The following is a 13415-nucleotide window of genomic DNA, read 5'->3' as shown; positions in this document are numbered from 1 at the left end:
ACACTTTGCGGTTTCTTTTATTTTCTAACTTTCCGCATTATTAAAAAAGCGCCACCACACATTTACACGCAAGAAATTGAGAAATAATTGAACGCGAAGCAAGATGACTACTAAAATTCTATTAAAATAGTCTCTCTTTTCTTATAATTAGATAGTTGCTAATTTTGGAACGCTCGATCTAGATTTCCCGACTTCTCGCGGACAAGTTAGATTCTGTGATAAACCGAATTATTTGGTGATTAGTCTCGATATTTGCAGACATAAAAGCTGCTTTTATTAGTCATAAAATCTAAGATAGCAGGTGCCAACAACGACGCATACGTTATGTCGCAATGTGACTCAACGCGTAAAATGCCGGTCACGTTCGGTTTTGCGAGCTGATCCTCGTTTCGCATTACAAGGACATAAAGACACGATGCACTGCGCCGGAATACGGACTGCGAAGTAGAGACGATTTAGGGTGGCCATCATCGTGACTCTTTTGTCTTTCAAGAAGTATGAGAACGTGCAGACACATACACACACATTAGTACTACTGCAGCCGTATTTCTTCCTGAAATTCCTTCGTTCACAGAGAAACGTTAAAAATATCCGATTTTAGCGTGCCCGTCGCGATATCAAAAAATATTTCGCGTTTTTATTAACGTAGTAACCTCGTTGTCACCCGAGGGGATTCGATCTTGACCCTTTCACGAGCCACGAATATTCCTGTGAGTATTTCAAAGAGTAACAATATATCGTTATTTTAATGAAAATTCCTCATAACTCGATTTTCCTACTTTTTATGGAAAATAGACGAATCTCTTAAAATTTAATATATATGCCAACGAGATTTGGAATTGAATATTTAAAAGGATTGTGCTGTAAAATGTTATCAAAATTTCAGGAATGTAAAACATTACTGAAAAATGTCACTAAATTTTTCCAATTACATTTTATCTCAAAAATTACGTGAAAATTGTTGATGGAAAAATGAAATTTTTCACACGCGACATCCCAGTGCTAATTAACTGAATAAAATTTCTTTAAAAAAAAAATTATTATTTTTTTTTGTAGGCAAAATTATGTAAAATAATGCGAATGCTGCAGACGCATTTATTTTCGGAATGGCACCTCGCAAATGGAGTTTGCGCTAAATGTTTTTTTCTCCGGTTGTTCGAACATATCGCACATATGCGCCTGCCATCGCATCCCGAGTGATTTCAGTAGTAAAGTCAGAAAACACGATACATAGACTCTATCGACAGCGATGGCGTATACGCCAGGCGTCGATAGGAAGGAGAGTGCGATAGCTCTTTATTCTAAGAAAATGGAATACAGATGGAAAGGCTAAGTCCCTTGCTCCTCGCTGGAGCCGCCTCTTTGCTCCTCGGAATTTCTCCCCCCGCGCTACTTCATGACCGCGCAAACACGATTCTCATTTTTATGCCAAGCGTGGAAGATGAAGATAAGGCGAATAAGGATGACGGACAATCTAATAGAACGAACGAACGAGCTCGTAGATCACTTCGCAAAGTTATGACTGTTATATCCGCCGTGTTTTCTATTCTCTTTAAGTAGATATTTCTGAAAATAAGACTACGGCGAAGAACGCGAAAGACCCGTAGCCGGAGGAATTTATACTGACAGCCAACTTTTATTTAGATAACGTATGAACTTTATGAAGGAATATATGCGGAAATTCAAGAAGGCGAAACGTTTGAGGCACTCGTACAGCCGCCCGCATCGTCAATTCGATAACATCAGAAATACTTTCCTCTGTTCGAGAGAATTTGTTGCATAACAACCGTCAAATTGCCACCTTCATACCGAATTATCATAAATAATTAGAATATTATGTTCATAAATGATATTAAAGCAGCGTGTGAATAATTAGTGGGATTATGATGAATAAATTCACTCGCCGCTAAATATCTACATATCACTTGAAGATACGAGTCGGCCGGAAAAACACAGCTAATTACGCGCGATAATTAACACGCTACGATAATCGAACATGATTTTACTCGGCATTATATAAGCGAGGCATATTTACACGCGCGATCGTTTTCAATGGATGAAAAATAAATTCAAATGTAATACATCGGATACGTGAGATTACACTAGTTATAGATATTAATTAACGCAGCAACAAAAATAATTAACAACAACCAATATATTTTACACAATGCTCTCTAATCATCGGCATGCGTGACTTATTTGAGATAAGCGCAAAGTGTTCACGAACACGGAAAGAAAAAATTACAAAAAATATTATAAAATATTGAACCAGTTAATAATTAATCACAAGTAATTAACGTCACGCGACATTTCTTTCACTTCCTATTTATTCCAACACGCGGAATTCATTTTTAGATTAAAAATCGTACAAAAAATGTAGAGTGACGTTTTCTGCATAGATCGAGTGTAGCTCAATTGAAAGTTCGATTTATCTTGCTATTAAAAGGAATTAAGGACAGATTTAAAATCGTCTTGACATCCTGTTTCGGCTCTTTGCGGATGCGTTCTGCGTTTTCTCTTGTCACGTTTAAACAATAACGATGTCCTGCGTCGCGTAACGTGTATTCCGCCGTCTGTCAAAGCATTATGTATATCCCAATAATTGGACGTGCGAGAGGTGACAAAGCAGAGGTAAGATACGTGCGAGAACCAATATGAGCACGCACACAGACGTGAATTAACGATTTATCGACCCGTGAATCCCACGCGTGTTTGTCCACCGGTGTCCGACGCTAAATCGCCGAAGGAATTAGTACATTAGCAAGGGACTTCGCCACATTCGTGGTTGCGTGATTCCCAAGTGACACAAGCTGTGTGTGTAGTTCTAATTAATTAATTATTATTATTAGTTAACTTCACCGTTATTGTTGTCATCTGTTATTGCTATTGTTTGCCGCGCGAATTGTTACGTGGACAATTATTATTCAAACAACTTAAATAATTAGTCAATTATAACAACTAAAATGCAATACTATAGTTTCTATTGAACTGGATAATAATTGATAACACAATGCAAAATGCAATCCAATATTCAGTGCACGGAGAAAATTTTATCAAAATCCGATTTCACGAGGAAAATTTTATCAAAAATTACTATCTACAGTAATAGCTGCGGACCGAAAATTTTTACTATGTTTCACATGTGAAAAACATGGTAAAAATTTTTATAATTTCTTCATGGTCTGCAGCTACGTACATAGTAATTTTTGATATAAAATTTTCTCCGTGTAGAATAAACAAAAAGTTTCTCATTTTCTTTATCGCGAGACTGTACCACGCGGCTATAAATTTAATTTGTAACCTGCAATACGCGACTGTCATGTCTCTGATGTTTTATTACAAAGCAATACAAATAAAACGCGTCAGATGTTTCGTTTCTATTTTTTCGTCCGACGCGAGTTTATTGCGCGCGCAAATCACAACGAACGCAACAATCATTAAAAATTTAATTCAATGCGCTTCTATCAATGCGGCGAGATATTGTTTCAATTACATTACGCGAACACGACATCCGCGCATCGCAACTTGCCATCGTAAATAGTTTGTACGAGTCGTTACCATATTCTCGTGGTGCATCGCAATGCGTTCCATCGAGTATGATGACGTTACATCCGGAACAACGCCGTTTAATTCAAGCATTCTCTTTAGAATGCAGCTGAAGTTGTGCCAAATGAAATGAAACCACGAATATGCTCGCAAATTTAATTCGCCAAACCAGCTGCTCGAAAACCGCAAGTTTCTACTGTACGATAAGAGAATTATATGCAAATTATGTATATCGTTTTCAAATAAGTTCGATCAAACTAAATAAAAAACGGAAAATTATATATTCAGCGAATAAAATCTATCTTTAATCAGTAATTATCTTCGCTTTATATCTTGCAATTATTCTATTCAAATTGAGATGTAAATTTAAGACACACTTACGAACGAAAGTCGTATTATGTGCAACGATATGCTATCACGCTAAAAAATCATTACACCCAGTTGTATATCACTTCACGTGGAATCGATCGTTACATTTACAAACTCTCGTAACTTAAGTAAGTACACGATAGCAAAACATTAAAACCGGAGTCTCTTTGAGACTATTCAGGTTATCGCATCAGTGTTGCGCGCTAATAAGGAGCGTGACTTCAAATCCCGCGACAATTTTCCGTCCTACCACGTCGCCGTCGTCGTAACGGCAGGGCGCCGGTTATCGTCGCAAATTGCGGGGGCGTGTTACGCGTGTACGTGGATCGGATAAGCAAGTCGCGCGAGACGATCGTGCCGTAAATTGTCGACGGCGATGATAGCGCGACGACGGGAGGCTGTAACGCGCGCCGCCGACGGATCCACAATCTGCATAGCCAGGCGGCGGCGAAGGTAGGGCCTCGATAACGCTCGCATGGAAATTGAATTCCGCCGGAAACGAAGAGACTCGTCGCCCACCGAACTGCAGCGCTCGTGTGACACAACGGGCCGCCGCCGCCGCCGCCGCCGCCGCAGCCCGTCGACGGCACCGATGCAACGCGAAAGCAGCCAACATTACGTTGGTGAAACTTTCCGACGAAACCCGACTCCGATTTCACGGGAAATAATATTGCGCAACTCGTAACCATCGACCCTTTTGACCCTTGTAGCGTGAATAAACCGTGGTCTATATTAATCTTAGCCAAAGGGTTGCGGCGCGATCTGAAACATCTGAATCCCCACGGCATTAATATTTTGTCTGCGCCACAGTTTAAATCAGCAATGAGCTGTGATAACCCGTTCAAGTTAGGCACGTGCGACCCTTACAGTTTCGTTACAGTACGACACTGCAGTGTCTGCACTTCCGTTCGGAGTGCGCAAAACTTTAAGTTATCCTTCATATTCCACGCCCGTTCTGTCCTAATTACGAGGAGTGGCAGCGCGCGCATGCAGGCACAAACTCGTAAACGTAACAACTATCTGTATAAATTGTATTTGCATTTGCACGCATAATGTCCCGAAATTCCACTCGCGAAGTTACCATCGCGCCGTATCGCCAGCGCACCCGTCGCTCGTATTTGCGCAGTCTCGTGCGTGTGTGCAAACAGAATGCACTAATGTGTACTTGTGTGCGCGACAATGCAGCCGTGGCAGATTCACATTTACGCGCAACCAGGCGTTGTATATCCCTCGCGGAAAAGCTTACTTATCGCGCGTATTAGGAAGTCGCATTTTGCAGCGGTCGAGCGTATCCCAGCGTATTATGCCCTTTTAAAAAACCGCATACCGCTCTGTACATTAATTATGGAAAAAGACAGAAGAAATATTCTTCCATTGTTAGAAAAAAAAACTAGTTATTATCTTAGCAAAGTTTTCCTAAAAAATATAATTTCCTCTCTCATTCTTTTCTGCTCAAATTATCTAATTGGCTCTCTTTCGCGGTTCTTATTTTAAAAATTAATTGGAAATTAGTCTCTCAAAATAAATTTTGCTACAGATGGAACAAACCGTGTGTTTTATTTTTAAACGAGCGGACAGTGAAGTCTGTTTACTCTCATATGCTCTTTGAATATTTTCTATTACTATTAAATATGCATTACACACTAGGCAAATGAATCCATTAACGCCCGGAAAATGCAATCTAAAAAGTTTTCACGCAAGTAATGATAAAATGAAAAGGAGATATTATTGTGCGTCAGGTAATTGTTAATTTTCGAATAAATACAGAATTTTTTCCAACGTCATTGCAAAACATTTTACAATTCAACGAATCGTTATTGTTTAGCGTGCCAAAAAGTCACGTTTGCTTTTGACGTGTGCATCGCGATATTTTATTCTTCGCATTACGAATATTTAAAATCGAGATAATATCTTTATGATAATTCAATTGAATTAACTATACAGCAAAACCTATTAATAATTCCGACGAGTCGGGATAAAACGGGAATAATAGCTTTTCGATTATGTGTCGCTGGGGCGTAAATTACATCTCCCGCGACTAGTTCTCGGGTTAACGAGAATTTGAGGAGGCCGGAGCAATCTGCCATAGGCTTTTAGAGCGATCGCCTTTTGCGTGCGGCAGCCGTTGACACCGCTCGAAAGTTTTCCCATCCCTGTGTCGCCACGCGCATCCCAACGGTGAAGTTTTCAAAAGCTATTTTAATTAACGACTCGACGGCTTTATGAAAGCACCTTGACGTGGTCGAAGAGGATGCGGGGCTTTTCGGACTTTTTACGAGCGATTATCGCGAAAGAGCATGTCACACGGAGGCTGAAAAGTTGCGCAATTATCCGCGCTTTCTCATCGGCTGCTCGCATCATTGCGACCAACTTGCCTTCCTCTGTCCCCTTTAAGATCGCGCAGTTATCCGCGTTATGGTGACGCGACTACTGCAGGGCAATAACGCACGAGTGAGTGTCCCACATTTTATCGACTGTTATGACGATCGCTGCATTTGACAATGTGAGTAAGCGAAATATATAAATTGTTTCTCTCTGAACTTTGGAATTTCGGAAAATAATTCTATCATTTCATCACAATTGCGCCATCGGGAATAAATTTCCCTGGCAAAAGTTTTTATGCCACTTCCGTTCGTAAAGAATGGCGTGGCCTGTGCAAAAAATATTTCGGAAACAATCGATCGAAGTCGAGAAAGAAAAGAATATCCTATGCTATCCTACACCGTCGATACTACGTCGAGGAAGAGGACGAAATCATGAAAAATGAATCGTTATCAGATCAGACATTTCTTCACAATGAATTTTTTTCGCCATCATCCGACCGACCAGCTAATAAAACTTGCGCAAAAAAATCAACGAGTTGGCTTCCTAAAGAGCCACTGAGTGTATTTTATTCAAAAGGATCGGCTGATCAATCGATCGGAACTCGGCAATGAGCCGACGAGGGAGATTCTTCGCCTCCGTCAGGAAAATAAGCAGAGATTACGTTCTCGTGGGATAAAGATGGTATATATCGAGATGAGTTTTCGGAGCAACTATTTGAAAAGGCGCACTCCTACGGGCTTCCCTCTGCTTCCGCTCTTATCTACTGATACTACTACTAGTTTGAATGATTAAATGGATTCTGAAACTCGACAAACTGAAGTAGCTCGCGATAACACTGTTTTACGAACATTATTTTTATACAGGATATATTTGTTTGTTGTACAAAAATATTGCAAAAAAATATGCAAAAATGATAAAAATACAATATTTTTAAAAGCTTAATAAAATATTTTGATTTATGCTTAAATTATTACAAAATACCAGTTATCTAATTTAATTTCTCGTTTGCATTGATATTTTGGAAAATATTGAGTAATGAAATAATAATAATAAAATAATAATAATAAATAATAAATAACGAGGAAACTGAAATATGTATATTTATATTTATGTAAACTCGAGCATCTATAGATGATATTTATTAAAATTTACAAAAAAAAAATTAATTATTTATTTATCTAATTAAGTTTGGTTTCCATTTAATACATTTTTCATAAAATTATATTTTAAGCGTGTAATTAAAAACATATAATTTTAATATAAATGGTATATTAAAGGTAATGAATATTTCTACCAAGCTCAAAAAAATTAAAATGCTAGAAATAATATATGCACCTCAGAAAATTATATAACACATTTGTATCTCTAAAATAAGAATTCCTTTAGTTATTTAATTAAGTTTGATTGTTATTTAATATGTTTTCAGTAAAAGTGAATTTTATAAAGTATATAATTTTGATGTAACTGTGATATATTAGAGATAATAAATAAAATTGCCTTGCTAAACATGAAAGAAGTTAAAATGCAATGAGTAAATGATGAATATACGTATTTCTTAGGAAATTACATGACACTGTAAATGGTTTTAAAACAAAAATAATTGCAGTTTAAAACAGTCATTTTGATAAACGCCTCGACTGGCTCGACAGTCAGTTGGCACGCTCGAGAGCATTCCCTCGGTGAAACGGCGAATTTGAATAACGGCGAAGCGTAAGGGAAGCCGAGCTCCGCGGCATTAATTCAAGACTCGTATACCGCACTTACGGCACGCGATTAAACACAGCTCCGTGTCTCTCAGTATTAAATGCAGTCGCGCAATATTATGCGTTTACACACCTGCTTTATGTCTTATCTAAATATTCATTGGTTCTGGTGTAAGCTTTTTCGATATCTGGCGAACTGATTCGAGCGCTGAAAAATGTTTGTATTTGTCACATCATTCGTATGCATGTTTCTTCAAATAAATCCGAAATGGAAAATGTGACGTGTGAATGCAGACTGGCGCGATTTCAAAGCGGAAGATAGTTCGTGCAAAGCACGTGTCGACTGATTTGACAATTTCGACTTTATCGCCGCTTGAAATGGCAAATGGCGAACGATGAGGCGGTAGGAAAAACGCCAACCTAATCGCCGGAAAATAAGCTGAGCTTACCTTGCCTTGGTGACAGAGAGACGGTGACAGAAATATCGTTGAATTTCTGAGACGGTCCGCTTTAATGCAACAGTGCCTGGTGCTTCTACGTGTCTGTCTTATGGACATCGCTGAGCCGCAGATTAGAAAAACTCATGCTCGCCACGACGAAGGATGCGCCTGAAAAAAGTAATTCCAGAGATTATTTTCTGGATGGAGGGAGAAAAGAGTCTTTGCGAACGAAGTAATGTGCGAAAGAGTATATCCAGAATAAAGAAAGATGCCAAAAAGTACTTTCCGCAATTTCCCGAACATGTTAGCGGATAAATAATCTTTAATTAAAAATCTTACAAAACCAAACCGTATTACCTTATCATTTTCTCGTGATAAATGAAGCATTAAGAGCAAGAAAATGGTTTAATGTCGATAATAGAAAAAGTTGTTTTTCAATTTAAACTTTAGGTCGTATTTTTAATAAATGCAATTTTTGCTCATCTGCTTGCACTTATCCGCTTTTTACACATCAGAAGATAAAATATATAAATAAATATATAAATCTAAATAAATCTAAAAATAAATTTAAATAAATAAAATTAATAAACAAAAATAAATCAATTCATTTTTCGGCTTTTCTCATCATTTTTGAATCCTATTCACCCGTCGATTAACTTTTTTTAAAAAAAAAAAAAATTACTCTCTCGGTGCTTTTCCATTCAAAATATTACATTTAAAATTAAATAAAATTTGTTATATTTCGTGAAGTTTTTTAATTGTTCAATATACGAACAATTACAGACAGCGCACAATATATAACGCTGCAATGTATAATCAAAAATTCGCTTAATCCTTTCATACAGTACTTAGTATTTGCATTTTCCATTATAATTGATTTCCCCGATATTTCATTGCGATCATTAAATGTACGCGCACGTAACTGCGGTAAAATAATTTCATATTTAAACGATAAATATTACTGCGGTTTCGGTGTCGCGGCTAATCCTCGTTTATACGAATTAACGCGATAAACCGAATTATTATTTAGAGAGACCGCGGCTTTTTCCCGCGCTACGGGAAAAAGTTTGCAGCTGGGAAGATATCGAGAGATTTAATAGAGGAGCGGAAAAGGCGGATGGGAAAAGAGCGGAAATGAATGACGGAGAAGAAGAAGGGTGCAATTTAGTCGGCGTAAACCCTGAGCCCGCTAAGCGAGTAACTACGGTCAATTAAGCATCCTCTGCCCTCGAACCAATTACAGTGTACGATTCAAATATATCGACGAGAGAAAGTTCGCACGCGAACTTACACACTCGTGAAATACAATTCGCGCAGTTGTATAAGTTTTGTGGTCGACGCGACTAGTTTCATGCTGCGCGAGAATTATTCACTAACGGCAACGAAGCAATTGCCGTTACATCGCATACCGGCCTATTGTAATAATTAAACAAGCCACAACTACCGACGGCGACTCGCATGTCGTCCTTTAAACCTTTTCCCGGAATCAATCATGTCAAAAACAAATGAAATTTTCATTGAAACGTTAAGTGTTCTTCGAGAAATTGCACGACACTTTTTACCATATACTTTCCGACAAAATTCTTTTCATTAATGAAAACTCCACTTAGGAAATTGCAAAAAACCTGATCAACAGTGAGATTAGATATGATTTTGACATTCCGCAAGATACTTTTCTATTAATCGAAACTAGCGATTAACTGACGACGAATCGATCGCAGTAAAAAGCTGAAAGCGAAATAATATGCAACGAGATTCCCCGATATTCATGCATTCATGACTGTATTGCTAATATTCGAATTTAGATAAGCTTTTTCTCGTGACGTTGTAAAAACGTCACGGAAGTCGGCATGATCGAATCGCTCCGCCGACGATATGCCTCCCACCCAAAACCTATTTACATAGTTATAGGAATATTTCAACCGTCCATCGGGCTCCGCCATCGCCGATAACTAGGATAACGATCAACTCGCTCTCGCAGACTCACGCTCGGTCCCTGCGATAATCGCCAGCGATCCATCCTGCTTAATCGCGCGTCTCGATATCCAGCGACTTGTTGAAAATACGTTTCCGCGAACGCGTCTAATCCAACAGAAGCGATTTTACTTTCTTCACGCTCGGATGAAAATACGCGTGGATTCGTCGCTGGAGAAGTTTGGCGGCGAAGAACTTTCTCGAAATATTCGTCATGAGCCCCGGGAAATGAGAAAAAGTTACGAAACTACACGATTAGGATAACATCCACCAGGACCATGTGATTTCCGGCGGAGTTAAAGTTCTTCCCGTACGTCGGGATGCTTGCTGCACTGTTTGTAAAAGCTAATGTATACTCGGGGCGACGCAAGATTACCATATAAACCACAAAACTCTTCATGTCCTCTCGCAATTCTATCGACCCGGGCTGCTCGCCCTTTACTCTTTGTCCCATCCTTCGTTCCACCATAACACATTTGCTTCAGCTGACGTAGGTAGCAAAGCGTTTCCCTCACGACATGTGTCCTTTAAAGGGTAGAGACCCGCCATCCATCCATCAATTAAGGTGCAATTACAATAAAACAATTTGCCAAAAAATAAAAAAAAAAAACTTTGGCTCGGAGAACATGCTTCAAAGATATATAAAAAGCTATTTGGCATGTACGCGCAATTTTAGCACGTCGAATTGTGCCAATATTTTTCACCATATTGCTCCTTGTAGAGCAACAGACATTTCGATAAATGTAAGCGTTTTTTTGCAAACTTGAAGTTTAAGAAAACGAACCGGCGAGCCGCGACGTAATTGCCTTTCTTTTTTATTTTCCTTTTCTTCGACCGCCGCCATAAAGAACATTGGGTAATCCATTCGCTTAAATGTAAAGATTCGAGGGGAAAGTTTCGGTTACTTTGGTAGCACACATTCGTCTCGGAAACAATCGCCGTTATCGATTGTCTTTCGCGACGGTATCAGCTTCTCTCACTGAAATAAATTCAATCCGCCAAACGAATCACCACTGCATTGCGACGACTTCTCTTTTTTCATCCGTCACTTCTAGTTATGACACGTTTTCGTTGTGTATTCAAGTAAGCGCAGAGAAATATGTAACGTTCTGCTGTGTACAAACATCCTTCGGCCGACAACGAAAAACGACTAGGATCCATCCATCCGCGGCGTCGCATAAAAATTTGATCACTTTCGTGTGACAATCGAGTTTTTCAATGACACCTCCGTACTGAATTTACCGAGAAAATCCGTCGTGTAGTAAATCACAGGACGCTTGATACTAGCCTGGCGAGCACCGGAGGACAATAATTCTCGCCCCCGCTCGCCCCGCGACTCTTTCCGTCGCGCTAACGCGCGCTTTTTCTTGCCGGGCACTTCTCACACGTAGAATAACTCGATCCTGCTGTATACACCGTACAGCCGATAATTAATTACCTCCCCTCTTTTTGTTTCTGTTTCAGTCACCGAGAAGGAGATTCGTCAATGGTAAGTTTGACTCAAAGAAAGGCAATCGGCTATTATGCAAACTTGTTGGAATTTGGACAGCATGATTAAAGATCTGACCGAAGAAAATCATTTGTGAGAGAACGACATTAATTCAATTTTACGCCAAGTTAAAAGAAAAGTTATTAGAACAAAAGTAGACTCGACAAATTCGTTTCAATATTTTTAAAACAGTAATTTAACTATAAATAATGTGCGTACTATTAGTAATATGTGATTTTAAATATAGTTACTTATATTAGAGTTACTTTACGTTATTTAGGCACAAAGGATTCCTAAAGGATTGCCCCGATGGATTGCTGACAGAACAGGTAATCGCTATCAAATTTTATTTTAATTGTTATTAACTTTTTCCCGCGCCTTTCTTTACACCTGTCAAAGATATTTGCAGCATAAAAAAGATATGATGTAAAGAATCCTCCAAATTAATACGAATTTTTAGCCAAATGTATTATTCAATACGAAACGTACATTAATCATAAGGAAAAGGTTAATCGCCGAAAATAATCAAAAACTCGAGATATGTATGACGCTCGCGTGATTTCAGGGCTTTATAAAGATCTACAAGCAGTTCTTCCCCCAGGGTGACCCGTCAAAGTTCGCCTCTCTCGTCTTCAGAGTCTTTGACGAAAACGCCGTAAGTGTCTCGTCATGTGTGTGTGTGTGTGTGTGTGTGCGCGTGTAACACGCCTGTGTTTTCCGCGAACCCTCGTCCTTTTCAAATTTGCATTTGTCATGTCGACGTTTGCGTGCAAGGACGATCACGCGATGATGTTCTCTCGATCATCGCGCTGAAATTATTTCTCTTCCCTATCGCTATCATCGCTCTAGTAACGTCTTTATTGCCGCCTAACTGTCAGTTAAGCATTTATTTAGTCCGGTATTCGATAAAAAATAGTCTGTTAATTTACATAATGAATTGCACATCGAGCGGATTCTCACGCAAAAGCTGAGGCGAGCATCAATCCGACGGACGCGAATTGATCGTTGATGTTTAATCAACGCTGATTCATTTCTCGAGCAGCCGAGCGAACTTTGATATTCTCACCAAATCAAGTACATTTATTGAAAATATCGGAAAATGCACGAGATAGAAGTTATTTTTGTGGATTCTTCTCGCAGTCTAGTCGACTTATTCGAAAAAAGATAAGGATACCCGAAAGGGAGAAAACTATTTGCTCGATGTATCAATATAGTTGGCTAGCAAGCGGTAGCTATACGACTCAGAAAATCGTGATTGCGAAGTGATCCCCGAGTAATCCGCGATCGATAAGAAAGAAGCATTTCGTGTGCGACGCTCGGGACAAAATAAGAATACGTTCAATTGTTGTTTCAGGATGGCACGATAGAGTTCGAGGAGTTCATAAGAGCGCTTTCGGTGACGTCACGCGGCAACCTGGACGAAAAGCTTCACTGTGAGTGCTTCCCTAGCCCTCTCGAAAAACTTATCCACTAGAATTTAAGAGTTCTCTCGTGAGCTACTTTGTTTACTTATCTTTGGATACATCAGAGACAATCGCCGGCAAGCCCGCCGCGTATCCCATTTAATTT

At 39.1% G+C, this 13415-nt stretch overlaps 1 protein-coding gene and 1 long non-coding RNA gene across 3 annotated transcripts in view; one reads left to right on the top strand and one right to left on the bottom strand.

The window, feature by feature from the left end:
• LOC105672833 (frequenin-2) overlaps positions 1-13415 on the top strand; it is a 44010-nt gene that overhangs the window by 15195 nt on the left and 15400 nt on the right. For both annotated transcript variants that reach the window (XM_012368017.2, XM_067360603.1), the window contains 4 exons: positions 11822-11846; positions 12127-12175; positions 12412-12501; positions 13201-13279. In XM_012368017.2, the coding sequence (XP_012223440.1) occupies positions 11822-11846; positions 12127-12175; positions 12412-12501; positions 13201-13279 (243 nt within the window). The remainder of the gene's footprint in view (positions 1-11821; positions 11847-12126; positions 12176-12411; positions 12502-13200; positions 13280-13415) is intronic.
• The window catches only part of LOC105672836 (uncharacterized), a 46029-nt gene continuing 36655 nt past the window's right edge, over positions 4042-13415 (bottom strand). The window contains exon 4 of the long non-coding RNA XR_001100880.2: positions 4042-8551. This is a non-coding gene — a long non-coding RNA (uncharacterized lncRNA). The remainder of the gene's footprint in view (positions 8552-13415) is intronic.

The sequence above is a fragment of the Linepithema humile genome, chromosome 1 (genome assembly GCF_040581485.1).
Source record: "Linepithema humile isolate Giens D197 chromosome 1, Lhum_UNIL_v1.0, whole genome shotgun sequence".
Lineage (NCBI taxonomy): Eukaryota > Metazoa > Arthropoda > Insecta > Hymenoptera > Formicidae > Linepithema > Linepithema humile.
The sequence above is the reverse complement of the archived record's forward strand: the minus strand, read 5'-3'. Positions and strand labels throughout refer to the sequence as shown.